Here is a 22,388-nt window from a genome sequence, read left to right as displayed (position 1 = left end):
TCTGTTATGTTATACTCACAGATATTATTTTAACAGTTCTGGAAACTTTAATGTTTTCTATCCAAATCTACCAATTATATTCATATCCTAGCTTCTGGGCCTGAGTAACAGGCAGTTTACTTTGGGCACGCTTTTCATCCAGAGGTGAAAAATAGTGCCCCCTACCCTAGTGAGGTTAAACTCAGTTTTTCACAATTCCTGACATTTAATCCTAGTAAAAATTCCCTGTCTTAGTTCAGTTAGGATTACCACTTTATTTTAAGAATGTGAAATGTCAGAATAAAAGTAGAGTGATTTATTTCAGCTTTTATTTCTTTCCTCACTTTCCCAGTGGGTCAGAAGTTTACATACACTCAATTAGTATTTAGTAGCATTGCCTTTACATTGTTTAACTTGGGTCAAACATTTTGGGTAGCCTTCCACAAGCTTCCCACAATAAGTTAGGTGAATTTTGGCCCATTTCTCCTGACAGAGCTTGTGTAACTGAGTCAGGTTTGAAGGCCTGCTTGCTAGCACACGCTTGTTCAGTTCTGCCCACAAATTTTCTGTAGGATGAGGTCAGAGCTTTGTGATGGCCACTCCAATACCTTGACTTTGTTGTCCTTAAGCCTTTTGCCACAACTTTGGAAGTGTGCTTGGGCCATTGTCCATTTGGAAGACCCATTTGCGACCAAGCTTTAACTTCCTGACTGATGTCTTGAGATGTTGCTTCAATATATCCACATAATTTTCCCATGTCATGATGCCATCTATTTTGTGAAGTGCACCAGTCCCTCCTGCAGCAAATCACCCCCACAACATGATGCTGCCACCCCGTGTTTCACGGTTGGGATGGTGCTCTTCGGCTTGCAAGCCTCACCATTTTTCCTCTAAACATAACAATGATCATTATGGCCAAACAGTTCTATTTTTTTTTAGTCAGACCAGAGAACATTTCTCCAGAAGTACGATCTTTGTCCCCATGTGCAGCTGCAAACCGTAGTCTGTATTTTTTATGGCGGTTTTGGAGCAGTGGCTTCTTCCTTGCTGAGTGGCCTTTCAGGTTGTCGATATAGGACTCGTTTTACTGTGGATATAGATACTTTTGTACCGGTTTCCTCCAGCATCTTCACAAGGTCCTTTGCTGTTGTTCTGGGATTGATTTGCACTTTTCGCACCAGGAGACAGAACACGTCTTGTTCCTGAGCGGTATGACGGCTGCGTGGTCCCATGGTGTTTATACTTGCGTACTATTGTTTGTACAGATGAACGTGGTACCTTCAGGCGTTTGGAAATTGCTCCCAAGGATGAACCAGACTTGTAGAGGTCTACAATTCTTTTTCTGACATCTTGGCTCATTTCTTTAGATTTTCCTATGATGTCAAGCAAAGAGGCACTGAGTTTGAAGGTAGGCCTTGAAATACATCCACAGGAACACCTCCAATTGACTCAAATTATGTCAATTAGCCTATCAGAAGCTTCTAAAGCCATGACATCACTTTCTGGAGTTTTCCAAACTGTTTAAAGGCTCAGTCAATTTAGTGTATGAACTAATGACCCACTGGAATTGTGAAATAATCTGTCTGTAAACAATTGTTGGGAAAATTACGTGTCATGCACAAAGCAGATGTCCTAACCGACTTGCCAAAACTATTGTTTGTTAGCAAGAAATTTGTGGAGTGGTTGAAAAACGAGTTTTAATGACTCCAACCTAAGTGTATGTAAACTTCCGACTTCAACTGTAGGTCCCGATACAATATGTATTGCGATTCTATATGTATTGTAATTGATACTGTGATTTTGTGATTTGATGTTCCAAACATATTTCTCACCATATGTCTGCTGCAGAGAGACTAGAGCCATGAGAAAATGAGTTTTGATCAGTCATGGAAAATGTGTCTTGAAAAGAAATGGTTTCCCTATTTAAAAAGATGGATAACAAGCTATGTAGGAAAAATAAGGGTTTTGATGCAGGATACAGCCAACTAGCGCAAAAATAATTTACGATACCGTACTGTTGAGATTAGTGTTTTTTGAGGTCGGTTCTAATAAAAAATAATCACTTTTTTTAGACATGAAATGCATTGTTGGTTTAACGCTATAACACAAAATACAACATTAACAGTCCCATGGTGGTAGTGACAGCCAATTTATGCACATTACTTATTAACCATTTTTTTATTCACATTACTTTAATAAAATCTTTCAGTTGTGTATATTACATTTGTTTTATTTGATGACTATTTCATTCCAAGTCATCTCTATAGAGTTTCTGTCTGACAAAATCACTATTTTGTAATTCTCCAAAGTAAATAAGGCATACTTTCATGGCTGCTGAATACCAACTATCAATCACTTACATGTAATTTCTGCTAGTGATAATTTGCGACGCAACAGCTGTTCTCTGTATCCCCTCACAGTTGTGCATTCTTCTCTCTTTTTCGTAGCAGTTGTAAAAGAAACACAGACCAGACGCGCAATGCATTATAGTCAATTACCACATTTTATGCGCTATGTAGAATATTGGCCTGTTGAAAACTACAACTCCCTACTACATCGCACTGTTCAGGCTGGATCTGATTTATCTCCAGAGAAACTGTGCTGTCTGCACATTGAACTCGTAGAAAAACCTGAACAAAACGGAATTCAAATAACTGAACTGTCAATTTATTATATATATTTTTTTACTAATCACCAAAACTTAGATTAGTGCTGAGCGATTAACCAATCATAAAAAATGATATCCCGATATGCAACATATTTTTATCACTGCCCAATACCATAGTTGGCATGCATTGGAATATAAGGTATGGAGAATGATAAAGACCTTATAGGATTATAGAAAAAGCAGTTGGGAAATTAATGTTTCTTTTGGTTTTAGATTAACTTTCATTATGCGGCGCACAATTAACCAAGCGTCGTCCGGGTTAGGTCAGGGTTTGGCCGGACTTAACCCAGCGTCGTCCGGGTTAGGTCAGGGTTTGGCCGGCCGAGATGTCCTATCGCGCTCTAGCTACTCCTGTGGTGGGCCTGGCGCATGCACGCTGACACGATCGTCAGTTGTACGGCCTTTCTTCCGACACATTGGTGTGGCTGGATTCCGGGTTCGGCGAGCAGTGTGTCAAGAAGCAGTGAGGCTTGGCAGGGTCGTGTGGCTCTCCGTACAGGAGTTACAGCGACAGGACAAGAATTTGGATATTGGGGAGAAAATTGGGTAAAAAGTAAGAAGAAAAAAAACACTTTCATACTCATCTTCTAAGAGTTGATGGTGCCAATCCAATCATTGTTCTGCTAAATATGACTGAGCTTGAGACATGTTTTTCATAATGTACGTTTTATGCATATACATTCGAACAAAGAACACAATCACAAATAGTGTTTCACCATTTATTGAATATGTAGACCAAAAGCAAAGGTGTCTCAGGCAGCATTTGAAATATCTAAATATACCAATCAATGTATATCAAGTGCAGTGGAGGGCACAATCTTAGTGTTGCAGTCCAGAAATGAGATCATTACCATTTGTCAAAAGCCTGGGTCTCTGATGGAGGCTGTAGAACTGTCATCAACGAGTGCTTCAGTATTTCCCCCTTCTCTCTAGGAGAATTTGTGTGCCCAGGCACCATAGGCATATCGAAATGATCCCACCCTGGTCACCGATGTAGAGAGGGACAAGTGCCTTAGCAGAATGCAATCTAAAGCTTGTGTGGTCCAAAGATGACAACTCTACCATCTATGGCAAAAGCCTGGAGGGACAATATAATTCTCACCACTGCATGTAACAATAGTAGAATCTGTTTGTCACTTGTCAGACTGATTCTACATTGAATTTGAGATGCTCATAAACAAGCTTGTGTATCTGCAGTTGGTGGTGTTCAACTTTAAAATGCACTATACTGTGAAAGACAACAGGAAAATACATGTGGTCCCAATGTCTAAATAGGGAGGGCAGAGCTTGTTCAAACTGCAGTAGGATAGTTCTCCTCACAGGTGAATGAATCAGCCCATGCTTGGTGAATAGCACTTGGTTGATCTCTGGGAGCAGGACACAGGAGAGCTGGATAGATCATGTGAGACAAGAATAATTCAAATAAATCACCACAGCAAAGGAATGTAGTTCGTGATCTAGAAAATGTACATCCTGGCAGTCTGAGGCAGGGTGCTCTGCAATCATCCTCCAACTATTGACTGGGATAATGTGGCATATCTTGTCATTATGAATTTAATTAGTGGGTCCTGCCTTGACGACTGTATTAGCTTTACAATACTTGTCCTATAGATTTTTGTAATCTTAAATTATTACTTGGAATAAACTGACAGCTAAAATGCTCCTTGTCCCGGAATGACATGCTAGCTAGTGATAAAGCTATCTTCTCCTGCTAGCTAGCAATAGATCTACTTGTTGTAATTAGCTAGCAAGATAGTAAAGTAGCTAAGGTTGTTTGGAGTCATTTTACAGCTTGCATTGATGGTATAATGATTCTGTAACTACAACTAAATAAAATACTTTACCTGATAGAGCAGTTTGTCGAACGGAGATCTCTCGAGCAGTCACCAACTGTCTACTGCCTTTGGTATGGATCATGTCATTGGCAGACGTGATTAGCAACAATAGTACCATGGATAGTACACGTGTTGTGATTGGTTTACAGTGTAGTACTCGGCAGTGTTTGCCTGTCCAGCTAGCAAACATAAAATGTAGGTATTTAGGAAAAATTTGGAAGAATTGACATTGCCAACCAACAGAAATGTGTTAAGAAGAAATAAATACACACTTGTGTAAAAACCAGCTCCTCCATTGACAGTGATCAATCATCTCAAAAACGAAAGCGGGGTTTAATAACCTTGCCGTAGAGATGCACTAGTACTAGCCAAGTTACTTGTCATACCAGCAGTGGTTAGACTATTTTGGAAAAGCGAGCTAGCTAACTTAGCTGTAACAGATAGCTAGCAAGGTAGCTATATCTCGCTATTAGTACTGCAGTAGCTAGCTAGCAAGTAAACAATGTGTTGACTGGATTGCGATCATACTTCACTTTATATGTAACTAGCTAGCTATCTAGCTAACGTAATGCTGAAAGAATGATCAACGCAATATGATATGTAGCTAGTAATACTTCATGGGTAATGTAATCTGCACAGTCGGTGTTTCTATGCAATTTCTTGAGCCTCCATACATACAGATACAAGGTCTTTTCAAAGTTTGTCATATACCACTGACTAGCTTGATACTTTGTATGCTAAATGTTGCACATACATGCTATAACGTTACCAAAAAGACAAAATGCTTAAGTTTATCTTGCATGAGTACTAGGTACACTGACCTTGCGTTCTAAGCTAGCCGCTGTATCATTTGGCGTTTGTCAACAGTAGCCCAAAGCTGAAGCTTATAGACTCATATCATATAAGGTTCAACTCTGGGCTATGTGAACAGTAAAAGAGACACACTTTTGAAGGCAACCGGTTACCCTGCCTTGTTGACTGTGTAGACCTGACGCCTCCATTTCTGTCCCCTCTTGGCCTGTGTTTCCTATCAGACTGTGAGCTGAGATGGAAACTGGAGAGCAGGTTGGAGTGGAGGCTGTCCCCTACTGCTGTTCTGACTTCGATGGTGGGGAGACCCCTGCCCGTGGCCTGGCCATCCGCACCAGAAAGACCCGCAGCCTGAGCACCTCATCTGCCACTGCTTGCGACTACAGGTACCGTATTATCACGTTTTCACTTCACCGTGTAGAATACTAAAATAAACGATGAAACAATCAAATTTAAAGTCACTCTTGGTTTTCTCAATACCCTATTTTTTGGTTATTCACTTTGACTTTTTCATTTTCAATGTGTATGCGCAAATTGTATATGCACACTTCTGGGAGTGCAAGGTTTCTCCCCAAAGAATGTAACTGTAGCACTGCGCCACCCTGTGGATTGGCTGCACCACTATGTATATATATATATATATAAAAACGCAACATGTAAATTGTTGGTCCCGTGTTTAATGGGATAATATTAATGACCCCAGAAGTGTTCCATACGCACAAAGCTTATTTCTCTCCAATTTTGTGCACATTTGTTTACATCCCTGTTAGTGGCAATGTTTCCTTTGCCAAGGTAATCATCCACCTGACAGGTGTGGCATGTGAATAAGCTGATTAAACAGCATGATCATTACCCAGGTGCAGCTTGTGTTGGGGACAATAAAAGGCCACTCTAAAATGTGCAGTTACGTCACACAACACGGTGCCACAGATATCTCAAGTTGAGGGAGCGTGTAATTGGCATTCTGACAGCAGGAATGTCCACCAGAGCTGTTGCCAGAGAATGTTACTTTCTCTACCATAAGCTGCCTCCTCGCTGTTTTAAAGAATTTGACAGTACGTCCAACCGGCCTCACAACCGCAGACCACACCACCCCAGGACCTCCACATCCGGCTGCTTCACCTGCGGGATCGTCTGAGACCAGCTGCTCGGACAGCTGATGAAACTGAGGAGTGTTTCTGTCTGTTGTCAAGCCCTTTTGTGGGGGAAAACTCATTCGGATTGGCTGGGCCTGGCTCCCCAGTGGGTGGGCCTATGCTCACCCATGCCTGCACTGCTGCCTAGTCATGTGAAATCCATAGATTAGGGCCTAATGAATTTTAAATTGAATGATTTCCTTATATAAACTGTAACTCAGTGAAATTGTTGCGTTTTATATTTTTGTTTTGTGCACAAGTTTTTGTACTGTTCATTTTAGGCCAGGCACCACATCCCAATAGGGTAAAAACAATTGCTCTAGTATGGACAAAATAGCAGATACAGGCAGTTACAAACTTTTAGCCCCCCCTGTGCCGTTCTCAGCAGCACCACTACCTTGTTTGAGAATCCTGCATGCTACAACCATGACTGAACATCTGGTGTTGGCAAAAGGTTACTGTGTGTTAGTGTTTTAGCGACTGAGAATGAGGCATCTGTCGTATGGTAGTGAGTATGACAGTTGAATCAACATAAGAGATTTCCTGGTGAGCAATACTTTTCAGATAACACACAGACCCATAATTGCCACTTTCACACTTAATTTATTCCGTCTTGGTAGGCCTAAATGTGCTAGCCTCTCCTTTGCAGTGTGGTTTGAGGTTGACAGAGTCCATATACGCAACCCATTACGACATGTCCGTGGTTTGAAATTGCACCATCTCAAATGTGAAATACTGTACAGTCCCTCAGACAACCAGAGCAGAGGGTTCCAGGAAACGACACATCAAGTGTGCTTCCCCACGGTGGATGATGCAAAGAGTGGAGGGAGTGTGTGTGATGGCAACTACCAGCTGAGCCCTCCGTGAATTATCATTGTCTTAAGCCTCACACACACACAGTGTGTTTGTCTGCAGCCTGTAGTGTAGTAACAGATGGCAAACTTTTAGAACCAGACAGCTAATAGGATTTGCTAACCTGAGTCACGTGACCTGACTGACCAGACGGCCTTCTGAGAGGGGAGGGTCCTCTTATCCAGCGCCATCAGAGCAGGTGAACTCTTAGCCCAATTGGAAATGGCCTTTCACCCCTAATACAATCTAAGTTCTAAAACAAGTACTGGTATTTTAATGAATTTTAGAAAATATGAGTTCAGGATTTTTCCACTGCTGCACTCGAGGCTGGCTGGTCTATCTGTATTTGAGAACTTAGATAAAAGGTCACTGTGTGTGAAACTGAATGTTTCTTTGGTTGCAGCCTAATTTATTATGTTCCTATTTCATTATTTGCTGTTGCATTATTTCCAAAGCTGAGGTTGGACATTAAAGTTTTAATCAGTGTTTGAGATAAATAGTATTTCTCAATTGGTATAGCTTAGAAATTTCAGATGGGTGATGAGGGTGTTGCATAATATCAAATTTAATTTGACTTCCTTCCTAAATAATGTGTATTACCAGCCCTAGAAATTAATCCTACCTGTATCTGAAGACATGTTAATAGCTTCCAACATCTCCTGAAAATTGCCCCCCCCCCTTAACAACACAAAATGTAAGTAGAATTGTCAAAATATAATACTTAGAGCGGCAATTATTTTGCAACCTCTCATGGTAAATCAAAGGGTATGAAAGGGTATCCTGAGGCGTCTCGGCACATTTACACTACCGTTCAAAAGTTAACACCTACTCATTCAAGAGTTTTTCTTTACCATTTTCTACATTGCAGAATAATAGTGAGGATATCAAAACTATGAAGTAACACACGGAGTCATGTAGTAACCAAAAAGTGTTCAACAAATTAATATATTTGAGGTTCTTCAAATAGCCACACTTTATCTAAATGACAGCTTTGCTCACTCTTGGCATTTTCTCAACCAGCTTCATGAGGTAGTCACCTGGAATGCATTTCAATTGACAGGTGTGCCTTGCTAATTTAATTTGTGGAATGCCTTAATGCGTTTGATCCAGTCAGTTGTGTTGTGACAAGGTAAGGGGGGGTATACAGGGAGAGCCCTATTTGGCAAAAGACCAAGTCCATATTATGGCAAGAACAGTTCAAATAAGCAAAGAGAAACGACAGTCCATCATTACTTTAAGACATGAAGGTGAGTCAATACGGAACATTTCAAGAACTTTGACATTTTCTTCAAGTGCTGTCGCAAAAACCATGAAGCACTATGGTGAAACTGGATCTCATGAGGACCGCCATAGGAAAGGAAGACCCAGAGTTAACTCTGCTGCAGAGGATGTTAGTTACCAACCTCAGAAATTGCAGCCCAAATAAATGCTTCAGAGTTCAAGTAACGGACACATCTCAACATCAACTGTTCAGAGGAGACTGCATGAATCAGGCCTTCATGGTCGAATTGTTGCAAAGAAACCACTACTAAAGGACGCTGAAAAGACTTGCTTTGGCCGAGAAACACGAGCAATGGACATTAGACCGGAGGAAATGTTTCAAAATTTGAGATTTTTGGTTTCAACCGCCATGTCTTTGTGAGACGCGAGAGGTGTGTGTGTGTGTGTGTCTGAACGGGTGATCTCCTCATGTGTATTTCCCACCGTAAAGCATGGAGGAGGTGTTATGGTGTGGGGGTGCTTTGCTGGTGACACTGATTTATCTGTGATTTATTTAGAATTCAAGGCACACACAACCAGCATGGCTACCGCAGCATTCTGCAGCGATACGCCATCCCGTCTGGTTTGCACTTAATAGGACTATCATTTATTTTCAACAGGACAATGACCCAACACACCTCCAGGCTGTGTAAGGGCTATTTGACCAAGAAGGAGAGTGATGGAGTGCTGCATCAGATGACCTGGCCTCCACAATCACCAAACCTCAACCCAATTGAGATGGTTTGGGATGAGTTGGACCACAGAGTGAAGGAAAAGCAGCCAAGAAGTGCTCAGCATATGTGGGAACTCCTTCAAGAATTTAAATATAAAAGCTTCACTTATTCAAAAGTTTTACTTGAACCCTAAATGGTTCTCAAGTAGATTACTAAGAAAAGCTCATCCGTTGTTTAAAAATGCCCTTTTTGCCTTTGTACAGATTGCCATGTCTCATTTTCGATTAATTGAAAATTATATACTTTGAAAAAAGTCTCTTTTTCAAACAAGCTTTGCAGACCTGGCTACAATTTAAATTTCATCCCCCTGAAAAGATAGAAGAAATAAACTCAGCAAAAAAAGAAACGTCCCTTTATCAGGACCCTGTCTTTCAAAGATAATTCGTAAAAATCCAAATAACTTCACAGATCTTCATTGTAAAGGGTTTGAACACTGTTTCCCATGCTTGTTCAATGAACCATAAACAATTAATGAACATGCACCTGTGGAACGGTCGTTAAGACACTAACAGCTTACAGACGGTAGGCAATTAAGGTCACAGTTATGAAAACTTAGGACACTAAAGAGGCCTTTCTACGGACTCTGAAAAACACCAAAAGAAAGATGCCCAGGGCCCCTGCTCATCTGCGTGAACGTGCCTTAGGCATGCTGCAAGGAGGCATGAGGACTGCAGATGTGGCCACGGCAATAAATTGCAATGTCCATACTGTGATACGCCTAAGCCTGCGCTACAGGATGGACAGCTGATCGTCCTCGCAGTGGCAGACCACGTATAACAACACCTGTACAGGATCGGTACATCCGAACATCACACCTGCGGTACAGGTACAGGATGGCAACATCTGCCCGAGTTACACCAGGAATGCACAATCCCTCCATCATTGCTCAGACTGTCCGCAATAGGCTGAGAGAGGCTGGACTGAGGGCTTGTTCTAAGGCAGGTCCTCACCAGACATCACCGGCAACAACGTTCTCTATGGGCACAAACCCACCATTTCTGGACCCGACAGGACTTGCCATTACAGGCAATCTCAACGCTGTGCGTTACAGGGAAGACATCCTCCTCCCTCATGTGGTACCCTTCCTGTAGGCTCATCCTGACATGACCCTCCAGCATGACAATGCCACCAGCCATACTGCTCGTTCTGTGTGTGATTTCCTGCAAGACAGGAATATCAGTGTTCTGCCATGGCCAGCGAGGAGCCCGGATCTCAATCCCATTGAGCACCTCTGGGACCTGTTCGATCGGAGGGTGAGGGCTAGGGCCGTTCCCCCCAGAAATGTCCGGGAACTTGCAGGTGCCTTGGTGGAAGAGTGGGGTAACGTCTCACAGCAAGAACTGGCAAATCTGGTGCAGTCCATGAGGAGGAGATGCGCTGCAGTACTTAATGCAGCTGGTGGCCACACCACATTCTGACTTACTTTTGATTTTGATCCCCCCCTCCCCTTTGTTCCGGGACACATTATTCCATTTCTGTTAGTCACATGTCTGCGGAACTTGTTCAGTTTATGTCTCAGTTGTTGACTCTTGTTATATTCATACAAATATTTACACATGTTCATTTTGCTGAAAATAAACGCAGTTGACAGTGAGAGGACGTTTCTTTTTTTGGTCAGTTTGTTATGGCTGAACTCAAATGTGCTGTTTGATAAAATACCTGTTATGGGAAAGATGTTTGAAAAGGGTATTTTGTTCTTAAATTATATTGTAAATTGTAATGGTAGAGTTATGTCCTTCATGGAGTTATCAGAATTGTACAGGAAGGTCTGCTCATTCCAAGAGTACAACCAATTGATTACAGCGTTACCCCAAAAATGGAGGATGCAGGTGGCAGTGGGAGGAGGTAGGGAACTGGTCTGTCTGCCCAATATAAAGGATCAAAACTGGCGGAGGATACTTCCCTAGCATAAATAGGGAAGTATACCAGTTTCATTTGAGGACCAGGATGTTGACAACTGTGCCACAGATTGCAAAATAGTTGGGAAGAGATTTTTTATGTACCTATTCCATGATACAAGGTGTATGAGTTGATATATAAAACCACGCCAGATTCAAGACTTTGTGCTTTTCAGCTAAAATTATTAAATAGAATTCTTGCCACCAGCAAAATGTGGAATATTTGGGGCATAAAATCATCGAAGCTTTGCAGATTTTGTTGTGAGGATACAGAATCAATAGACCGTTTATTTTGGTATTGGTCTCAGGTTCAGGAATGGCTGAAAATGCATGGCATTGATCTAAAATTGACCCTAGAAATCGTACTGTTAGGAGATCTGGAGAGATCGGGTCAGTCAATTACTAAATACTCTTAATAAAAGTATTTATCTTCAACTCGCAATCTATGGTTTCAATTAGATAGAATGGAATTGTACGTTAAACATCACAGCACAGTTGAAAGGTATGTGTTGCGTATAAATCCGAAGAAGGTGGCCAGCAGAGATAGGTGGGATGGGCTGAGGGTTGGGATGTGGAATTGGAGACAAGTGGGAGTGGAGTTGCAGTGCGGGAGATGGAATAATGGTCAAAGATAAAAGTAAAAAAAATTATGTTTGAATGACATTGGGGGGCAGTGTTTTTACAGCTAATGCCGGTTTGCCTGAGGCTGATGCTGTGCAGGTGTTTATACACATGCAAATACATACTCTCTCATTCAAATAAATGCTTGAATGGTTAGTCTGTTGGATGACTGGTATAGTGTAGTTGTTGAGCGGCTTCACTGCAAGTATATTGTATGTTTCGGATAATGATTATATAAAAAAAAAATAAATTGAAGTCTGTTGGAAAAGCATTCCAGGTGAAGCTGCTTTAGAGAATGCCAAGAGTGTGCAAAGCTCTCAAGGAAAGGGTGGCTACTTTGAAGAATCTCTTTTTGTTTAGCACTTTTTTGGGTACTACATGATTCCATATGTGCTATTTCATAGTTTTGATGTCTTCACTATTCTACAATGTAAAAAATAAAGAAACCCTTGAATGAGTAGGTGTTCAATACATTTTTGATTGGTAGTGTATAGTTATTACTTTCTGATTTATTTTTTTTAATTTTTTAAGTAGCTATTTTCACCTAAACACAGGGAAGGAACAAGAAGGGTTTGATTTGAGGAAGAAGTCTGGAATTATTTTCATTTTGGTTGTTATCAGTATAAAAATAATCACTTGCCTTTTTCTCTTTGTCATTCAAATGTTTCAGGAGAAATCAATCTCTACATGGACCAAGTCCTGTGACCACTTTTGGACCGAAAGCATGTATGCTGCAGAATCCACACGCAGTCATGTAAGTCCCTAACAACTGAAGTTTTTAAATTACACATGGTGCTTGTGATTCTTACCAACTGTGGGGAGGGAAGAGTCACTTATTTTCCACACAGTTAATTAGCATGTATTGAGTAATTGTTTAGTGCATGCTTTTTCGAGCAGTAGTTCAATCAATTATTAGTCAAAAAATCTAAAATTGACTTCACTCCACCCTGACTTGATATTTCATTAAGAATATTTTATATATTCTGGATAAAATCTCTTCCTGCTAAATGGTTATTGAAAAAAAAAAACTAATTTTGTTAACATCGCCTTAGAAGGAAGTCAGAACCATGCCACGCTTTTGTCTGCTGCTATTGATTGGCGCAATTTCCTGTGCTTAAGATTTATGTGTATCATAACATATTTGAATCCAACCCATAACTCAATATAAATTGCCTAAGGTAAGAAACTTGGATCACTTTCATTGAGGGCCAAAATAGTTTGAATGACTCCTAAATGGTATGTGGACTCAAGTGGAAACTTTTTTCATTTGTAATTACACTGAACCAGTCAGACAACATGGACTGTTAAGCTGCACCCAATAAGTAAATTCTTCTCCATTCCATTGGGGTCAAGCTAGGCTTTGTTTGTCAACCGACATAACATGGTTAAGGTTATACTCTGCAGCTTTCCCATGCTGAAGATGGATCTATGACAGAACAGAGAGCCGGTGAAGTGATCAGCACGCTTCTGTATACATCTGGCCCTTCTTTTGACACTGTTAACAAACCTCCAAACGAGCTTTAATGCCATACAACACTCCTTCCGTGGCCTCCAACTGCTCTTAAATGCTAGTAAAACGAAATGCATGCTCTTCAGCCGATCGCTCCGCCCGCCTGCCTGACTAGCATCACTACTCTGGACGGTTCTGACTTAGAATATGTGGACAACTATAAGTACCTGGGTGTCTGGCTAGACTGTAAACTCTCCTTCCAGACTCACATTAAGCATCTCCAATCCAAAATTAAATCTAGAATCGGCTTCCTATTTCGCAAAAAAGCCTCCTTCACTCATGCTGCCAAATATACCCTTGTAAAACAAGACACGTTCATCTGTACAAACAATAGTACGCAAGTATAAACACCATGGGACCATGCAACCGTCATACCGCTCAGGAAGGAGACGCATTCCGTCTCCTGGTGCGAAAAGTGCAAATCAATCCCAGAACAACTGTAAAGGACCTTGTGAAGATGCTGGAGGAAACGGGTACAGAGGTATCTATATCCACAGCAAAACAAGTCCTATATTGACATAACCTGAATGTCCGCTCAGCAAGGAAGAAGCCACTGCTCAAAAACTGCCATAAAAAAGCCAGACTACGGTTTGAAACTGCACATGGGGACAAAGATCGTACTTTTTGGACAAATGTCCTCTGGTCTGATGAAACAAAAACAGAACTGTTTGGCCATAATGACCGTCGTTCTGTTTGTAGGAAATAAGGGGAAGTTTAAAGCTTGGTCGCAAATGGGTCTTCCAAAAGGACAATGACCCCAAGCATACTTTCAAAGTTGTAGAAAAATGGCTTAAGGACAACAAATTCAAGGTATTGGAGTGGCCATCACAAAGCCCTGACCTCAATCCTATAGAAAATGTGTGGGCAGAACTGAAAAAGCGTGTTTGAGCAAGGAGGCCTTCAAAACCTGACTCAGTTACACCAGCTCTGTCAGGAGGAATGGGCCAAAATTCACCCAACTTATTGTGGGAAGCTTGTGGAAGGCTACCTGAAATGTTTGACCCAAGTTAAACAATTTAAAGGCATTGCTACCAAATACTAATTGAGTGTATGTAAACTTCTGACCCACTGGGAATGTGATGAAATAAATAAATAAAAGCTGAAATAAATCGTTCTCTCTATTATTCTGACATTCCACATTCTTAAAATAAAGTGGTGATCCTAACTGACCTAAAACAGGACATTTCTACTAGGATTAAATGTCAGGAATTGTGAAACTGAGTTTAAATGTATTTGGCTAAGGTGTATGTAAAATTCTGACTTCAACTATACAGTGAGGGGGGAAAAGTATTTAATCCCCTGCTGATTTTGTACGTTTTCCCACTGACAAAGAAAGGATCAGTCTATAATTTTAATGGTAGGTTTATTTGAACAGTGAGAGACAAAATAACAAAAAAATACAGAAAAATAAACCTACCATTACCATTTCTTTGTCAGTGGGAAAACGTACAAAATCAGCAGGGGATCAAATACCTTTTTCCCTCATTGTGTGTATACATACATACATACATACATACATACATACATTTTTGCTATTTTATACAAAATAGAAAACTGAAATTACATTTACATAAGTATTCAGACCCCTTACTCGTACTTTGTTGAAGCACCTTTGACAGTGATTACACCCTCCAGTCTTCTTGGGTATGACACTACAAGCTTGGCACACCTGTATTTGGGGAGTTTCTCCCGTTCTTCACTGCAGATCCTCTCAAGCTCTCAGGTTGGATAGGGAGTGTCGCTATTCAGCTATTTTCAGGTCTCAGATGTTTGATTGGGTTCAAATCCATCCCCTGGCTGGGTCACTCAAGGATATTCAGAGACTTGTCCAGAAGCCACTCCTGCGTTGTCTTGGCTGTGTGCTTAGGGTTGTTGTCTTGTTGGAAGGTGAACCTTCGCCCCAGTCTGAGGTCCTGAGAGCTCTGTAGCAGGTTTTCAACAAGGATCTCTCTGTACTTTGTTCCGTTCATCTTTCCCTCGATCCTGACTAGTCTCCCAGTCCCTGCCACTGAAAAACATCCCCACAGCATGATTCTGCCACCACCATGCTTCACCGTAGGGATGGTGCCAGGTTCCCTCCAGATGTGACGCTTGGCATTTAGGTCAGAGTTCAATCTTGGTTTCATCAGACCAGAGAATCTCTTGTTTCTCATGGTCAGTCTTTAGGTGCCTTTTGGCAAACTCTAAGTGGGCCTTTTACTGAGGAGTGGCTTCCGTCTAGCCACTACCATAAAGGCCTGATTGGTGGAGTGCTGTAGAGATGGTTGTCATTCTGGAAGGTTCTCCCATCTCCACTGAAGAGCTCTGCCGGTGTGACCATCGGGTTCTTTGTCACCTCCCTGACCAAGGACTTTCTCCCCCTATTGCTCAGTTTGGCCGGGCGGCCAGCTCTGGGAAGAGTCTTGGTGATTCCAAACTTCTTCCATTTAAGAATGATGGAGGTCACTGTGTTCTTGGGGACCTTCAATGCTGCAGACATTTTTTGGTACCCTTCCCCAGATCTATGCCTCGACACAATCCTGTTTCGGTGCTCTACGGACAATTCCTTCGACCTCATGGCTTGGTTTTTGCTCTGACATGCACTGTCAACTGATCTTATATAGACAGGTGTGTGTGCCTTTCCAAATCATGTTCAATCAGTTGAATTTACCACAAGTGGACTCCTATCAAGTTGTAATAACATCTCAATGATGATCAATGGAATCAGGATGCACCTGAGCTTAATTTAGTCTCATAGCAAAGGGTCAGAATTTCTTTTTTACGTTTGCAAAAATTTCTAAACCTGTTTTTGCTTTGTCATTATTGGGTATTGTGTGTAGATTGCTGAGGATTTAAACATTTTTTTAATTGATTTTAGAATAAGGCTGTAACGTAGCAATGTGGAAAAAGTCAAGGGGTTGGAATACTTTCCGACGGCACTGTATACCGAAGTATGTGGACAACCCTTCAAATTAGTGGATTCGGCTATTTCAGCCATACCCGTTACTGACAGGTGTCTAAAATCGAGCACACAGCCATACAATCTCCATAGACAAACATTGGCAGTAGAATAGCCTTACTGAAGAGCTCAGTGACTTTCAACGTGGCATCCTATACCTTTCCAACAAGTCAGTTCGTCAAATTTCTGCCCTGTTAGAGCTTCCCCGTTCAACTGTAAGTGCTGTTATTGTGAATTGGAAATGTTGTTGCACCTAGACATCTCGGCTGCAAAGTGGTAGGCCACACAGGCTCGAAGAATGGAACCACAGTGCTGAAGCAGTGCTAAAAATCGTCTGTCCTCGGTTGCAACACTCACTACCAAGTTCCATGCAAGGTTCATACAGAAATGTTTTGTCAAGATCGGTGTAGAAGATCTTGACTGGCCTGCACAGAGCCCTGACCTCAACTCCATCGAACAGCTTTGGGATGAACTGGAACGCCGACTGCAAGCCAGGCCGAATCGCCTCCAACATCAGTGCCCGACCTCACTAATGCTCTTGTGGCTGCTGTGGGGACTTGCCTCCATTCAGTGTTCCAACATCTAGTGGGAAAGCCTTATCAGAGGAGTGGAGGCTGTTATAGCAGCAAAGGGGGGACCAACTCCATATTAATGCCTGTGATTTTGGAATGAGATGTTCGACGAGAAAGTGTCCACTTACTTTTGGTCATGTAGTGTAAAACACAGGACAATTACTTTTTTTAGACTACACTGGGCCTTTAAGACACTGGTCAGACACTCTGAGCCAGGAGTAAAAATCTATTCATCAAAGTTTCTCAGCTGGTGAACAAGACAATTTGAGATTGTGGAAAATGTGATTATGCTCTATGACATTGTTGCAAATTATGGGGAATAACCAATCTCGAGGAGGCATCGCCGGCTGTAGATTTGTTTTGTGATTTTGCGTTCCAAAGGGACAACTTGAAATAGTGATACATGGTGTAGTTTAATTAAATTGAAACGAAAGTGTGATGTGACGGTATATCATGTGAAATAGGCCTTCAAATCATTGTCAAAACTGCAGGATATTATGTTGCATGTACATTACTGTTAAAAAGTTTGGGGTCACTTAGAAATTTTCTTTATGGGTTGATCATTCAGAAATATACAAATATTATTCCAAATCAATTGTTGGTATTGCACGGGAAACGCTCACTTATTGCCTTATCGATAATCAAGACTTCTGCTTGTTACTCTTCATGGACAGCTCATGAGGTCTCCTCAATATCTGCCGAATAGGCTTCAGGTTTAGTTTTTATTTTTACCCATAAGAGTATAAGTAAAATATCTCTATTCTCAGCACTTACGACTGGTTTTCTACTCTGAGGCGCTTTGTGGATACAGGCTGAGATCACACATTGTGGGATAGTCTGCGTACAGCACATGAAAGACTCTTACCAAAGCAGTTTGGCTGCCCCTTAGAGATTGGCCAGAGCCTCACTTGGCCCTTGACTCGGGCCATCATGTAACTTGGTTATTATACTGTCTGCTTTAAGCAGCAATAATAGATGGATTGTGACTACATACGTTCACACACACACATGCATATTAACTCCACACACTTACATAAATACACTTTCACACTCTTTACATGCCATGCTGCTACTCTATCTATCCTGATTGCGTAGTCACTTTTACCCCTACCTACATCTACATATTACCTCAACTACCTCGTACCACTTCACTTCGTCTCATTATTGTTATTTTATACTATTTACTTATTTTGTAGCAAATTTGTCTAAATGCTCTTAACTCTGCATTGTTGGGAGAAGGCTCGTAAGTAAGCGTTTCAAGATAGTCTACATCTGTCGTATTCGTCGCATGTGACAAATAGAATTAGATTGGATCAGCATCTTCAGGTGCAAAGCCTGTGGGCTGGCTATAAGTAGCAGAGAGAGCCTATAAAACCGATACAGCCTGCCTATCAGCAGTGTTGGAGAAAGAACTCAATTTCTTGCGTAAAAGTATAGATACTTTTACTTGAGTAACGTTCTATTAAAAAGCTGAGTCACCCAATAAAATACTACTTGAGTAAAAGTCTAAAAGGATTTGTTTTTAAATTTACTTAAGTATCAAAAGTATACATTTCAAATTCCTTATCAAGCGAACAACACGTGATCATCATTTTCTAATTTTTACTTATAGCCAGGGGCACACTCCAACACTATTTACAAAAGATGCATTTGTGTTTAGTGTGTCCGCCAGACCAGAGGCAGTAGGGATGACCACGTGTTCTCTTGATAAGTGCATCAATTTCAGTTTTCCTGACCTGCTAAGCATTCAAGATGTAACTAGTACTTTGAGTTGTCATGGAAAATGTTTGGAGTAAAAAGTACAATATTTTATTTAGTAATGTAGTCAAGTAAAAAAAAGAATATAAATGAAGTACAGATACTTAAGTACTTTACACCACTGCCTACCAGTACTCCTTGATAAATACATAACTGAGTAGCAGTGTAGGTTGATGGTGTGCTTTAGAGGGAAGACAAACATGAGCGGGTGGTCATCCTTTCCTCTTACCACAGAACATCAGACTGCATTTTCTATTCATTTCCCGGCTTTTCTACATGTTGATGAAACTCAAAATATGCTATTCTGTTCTTTTGAAATATATTTTTATTAGCATAATAATGTCTTACTTTATGATGGTGTAGGCTTATATTTAAATTGAATCATAAGATGCTCTAAGGGTGTGGCTATTGAACTCGTTTAGGCCTGGCTATTCTAGTGTTTAATTGGTTCTTTAGCCATGACTGGGAATGAAGGAGGAATTTCTCTTGCAGAGGTGAACGTGTGTGTGTGTGGTCTCTTCATTCACTATTTGACAATTGATTATATTGTCACCCCTCAGACTATTATAAAGGTAATCTTGTCTTTAGATAACATCTGTTATTAAATGTGTGAAATTTGTTTAGGTTTAGTTTCGATGGGCCATTATCAGCTGGACAGGCAACTGACGTCCTCCTAAAAATGCTTAACACATTCTGTTTATCTCAATTCTTACAATGTCAGTGTGTTAAATAGACTTATTTAGGAAAAGTCAAGGACTGGGGGAGATATGACTTAGAAAATGGCAGAGATATTACATTTTCAAAATGGAATGAAGTTCAGAAGATGTTGGTGGGTGTAGGGTGAATTAGTCTGTTCATGACTCAATGCTATAAGCAATAAGACCTTTAACTTTTTCCTGGTAAGCCATTTCCTTGTCTGGGTGGGTGTGTCCATTTTAAACTATGTAAGAGAGATCGACATAGTGACACTGGGGACTGTGTAGTGATGGACTATAGAGAGAATCCACGCCCAGAGAGATCCACACCCTTAATATATCTGGTATGACAAAGAGCAGTCTTTGACAGGCACTTGTTTTGGGATGGCCCTTTTATGTAACAAAATATTTGTTTACAATTTAACTCTTCTAAAATGTGTATTTGAATACAATGCTTAAATTTAGTTTTTTTTCTTCAACATAGCAGTATGTGGTAGTTGAAAGTATTTTGTTCTTACTGTATATGCCCTAGGAAACCTTTTTAGGTTGGCCTACCTGGGGAAAATCCACTTGACAATTGGCTAGCTGTGTTATGATATAGAACAATGAGAGGGTAGTCTTCCCTTAAAGGGGCAGGTCTGTAGTGGTTGTGGGCGTTACTTGTGATGTCATCTTTCAGGTCTGTCTTAAGATGAGTGAGCGGTTTGGGTCACTGGCAGAATAGAGATTTAGCTTTAAGACGTTGTTGTGTGGACAAATATAGACACAGCAATTCAAGAAGAATTAGTGACTAGTGTGGCTTTCCTGGTGTTTTGATGAGGGGGAGCGATTGAAGACAGCTCATGGGAAGACTGTACAGAGCAGAATGAATTGTTTTGCTTTAGATAGTGGAATCGGTAGACTGAAGAGCAGGTAGCAAGGCAAAACCTGGCAGTTATTGCCCTCCCCTCATCACATGCAGACAGACATGAAATTCAACCAGTGTGTGCAACAGCAAGCTCTGGAGAACAGCAACAACAAAGTGTGGAAATGGTAAGAATATTCTCGTTCCTCTCTCGGTCTGCTGACAGCGTTTCTCAACAGGAACATGGTGGTGCCAGTAATGTTTGACTGAATTTTTAACCTGCATTGTCTTCTATTGTTAGCAGTAAGTTTTGTTTTAACGCATTTTCTATGTGAAACATCTATCTCAAAAGAACACTTTGATCTCACACAAGGTCTACAGACCACCTAACCACAGAACAATGAGACAGATATTTCACTGGCTGTGTAAATGTGAAGCATCCGCTTGGCGTTTCTACTCACTACCAAATATGGTAGTGAGAGGAAGCCCAGTGGCCGGCAGTGGTGGAAGGAGATGGATTTTGGCCGACATTCTGCGCATTTTCTCATCGACTTAAACATTTTATCTTAATACAGTTTTCTGTTCCCAAAGCTAGAATCCGTTATGAGCAGAGTGGATTAAGTTTTGTAGACTTTACCCTTTGCCAAATTTAAAAATAATTGTTTAGGAGTGCAAAGGTGAATTGAGTCGTATCACACGTGTACATCAGAGTAGTCATTCCCTAACAGAAATATGCAGTTGCATGCTAGAACGGGCCAATAGGATTTCGCTTGCTCGTCCACTTCCTTGTTAGTTCTGCACACTGACTAATTTGTTCCCATTGGAAACGACAGGCTGTGGTCTATCTTGGCTTAGTTATAAAAACATCTTTGGTCTAACTATGGTTTTCCCTAAATTAGGCTACTTTGTAGATTAGTTTGGGTTTTTGTTTGAATCGGCCATTTGAGTTTTCAGTTAAGGTAATGTCTAATCAGCTCACAAAGTCTACAATGACTGATAAAGCCAATCACAGGCAAGTGAAATGATAAATTACAAGTGCAAGTTCTACCGCTTACCAATTGATAAAGTATTTGAGTGTATCTGTAAACCTTCAAAAATGTACATGACATTGGAAATGTGAAACAAATACAACAGTGGAAATTGACAAGAAAAATACTTCCTTATTATGTAGTGATGGGGGAATCATTTTTGACTATGTATCGTTTTGACTATCGCAATATTATTTTTTAGCTTGTTGGCTGTACCTGCACCAAAACAGTATTTTTCCTTCATAGCTTGTTCTCCATTTTATTTTTAAATAGGGAGCCAATACGTTTTCAGCACTTATTTCCATGACTGATCAAAATCGTTCTCATGGCTCTCTCTTGTCCCTCTGCAGCAGACATATGGTGAGCAATATGTTTGGACCATCGTATAGCAATACATATTGTATCAGCACCTTAGTACCGTGATAATATTGTATCGTGAGGGCCCTGGCAATTCCCAGCCCTAGTATTATGACACCAAAGCATTTAAAATCTGAAACCCTTAATCAGGGTGTTACTCCTGCACCTTGGTTGGAACGCAAGGTCCCTGTGATGAGTGTAAATGTACTGGTCCCTGTCTTGACCCTTTTGAACTCTGATGTTGCTAGACTAAGCCCTGGCCAATAATAGTATAGGTGTTAAGCAGCCCTGCCTCTTATCCAACTGGGCAAACACAAACCGTATGAAGTAACACTGAGCCAACAAGAGCTCGAAACATAGCTATTGAGAGCTCACCGTGCCCAAACCAGAAATGTTCCACAGCCGCAAAGCTTACAGGTTACAGTAGTGTGCAACCATGATATAATTACAAATGTGCTAACTATTTATTTATTTACATACTGTACCTCAAGATGTCAAGGTGAACAATGACTTGATAAACTATTGCTCTTAGCTGTATGTTTACAAATGGTGCTCCACCAAAATTGTATAATTTTGGAAAGCCCGATTGGGTCAATGAGTCATGCATGTCTCTCTATTAAGGAACAACATTTCAATGTTGCTCTTTATTGCTGCAATCTTTTTGATCAAATGATGAGTGATCAAATTGTCCAGTCAATTATTACCATTTGAAAAGATATTGATTAAATGTGGTCGTTCTCGCCATGTAGGCACATTCAGGACCCAGCCAGTCAGAGGCTGACGTGGAACAAGCCTCCCAAAAGTGTCCTTGTCATCAAGAAGATCCAGGATGCTAGTCTACTGCAGCCTTTCAAAGAGCTCTGTGTGTTCCTCACAGAGGTAGGACATCTGCA

The 22,388-nt window shown here is 40.9% G+C and overlaps 1 protein-coding gene across 6 annotated transcripts in view; it reads left to right on the top strand.

Moving 5' to 3' along the window:
* The window catches only part of nadka (NAD kinase a), a 37,422-nt gene that overhangs the window by 5,629 nt on the left and 9,405 nt on the right, over positions 1-22,388 (top strand). For 2 of the 6 annotated variants that reach the window (XM_014135409.2, XM_014135408.2), the window contains exons 2-4: positions 5,517-5,678; positions 12,464-12,547; positions 22,245-22,374. In XM_014135409.2, coding sequence (XP_013990884.1) covers positions 5,530-5,678; positions 12,464-12,547; positions 22,245-22,374 — 363 coding nt within the window. In that variant the 5' untranslated portion in view covers positions 5,517-5,529. Of the gene's footprint in view, positions 1-5,516; positions 5,679-7,293; positions 7,480-12,463; positions 12,548-19,936; positions 20,299-22,244; positions 22,375-22,388 lie in introns of those variants that run through there. The other 4 variants (XM_045693141.1, XM_045693140.1, XM_045693139.1 and 1 more) reach the window with 4 other exon arrangements.

The sequence above is a fragment of the Salmo salar genome, chromosome ssa13, assembly GCF_905237065.1.
Source record: "Salmo salar chromosome ssa13, Ssal_v3.1, whole genome shotgun sequence".
NCBI lineage: Eukaryota > Metazoa > Chordata > Actinopteri > Salmoniformes > Salmonidae > Salmo > Salmo salar.
The sequence above is the reverse complement of the archived record's forward strand: the minus strand, read 5'-3'. Positions and strand labels throughout refer to the sequence as shown.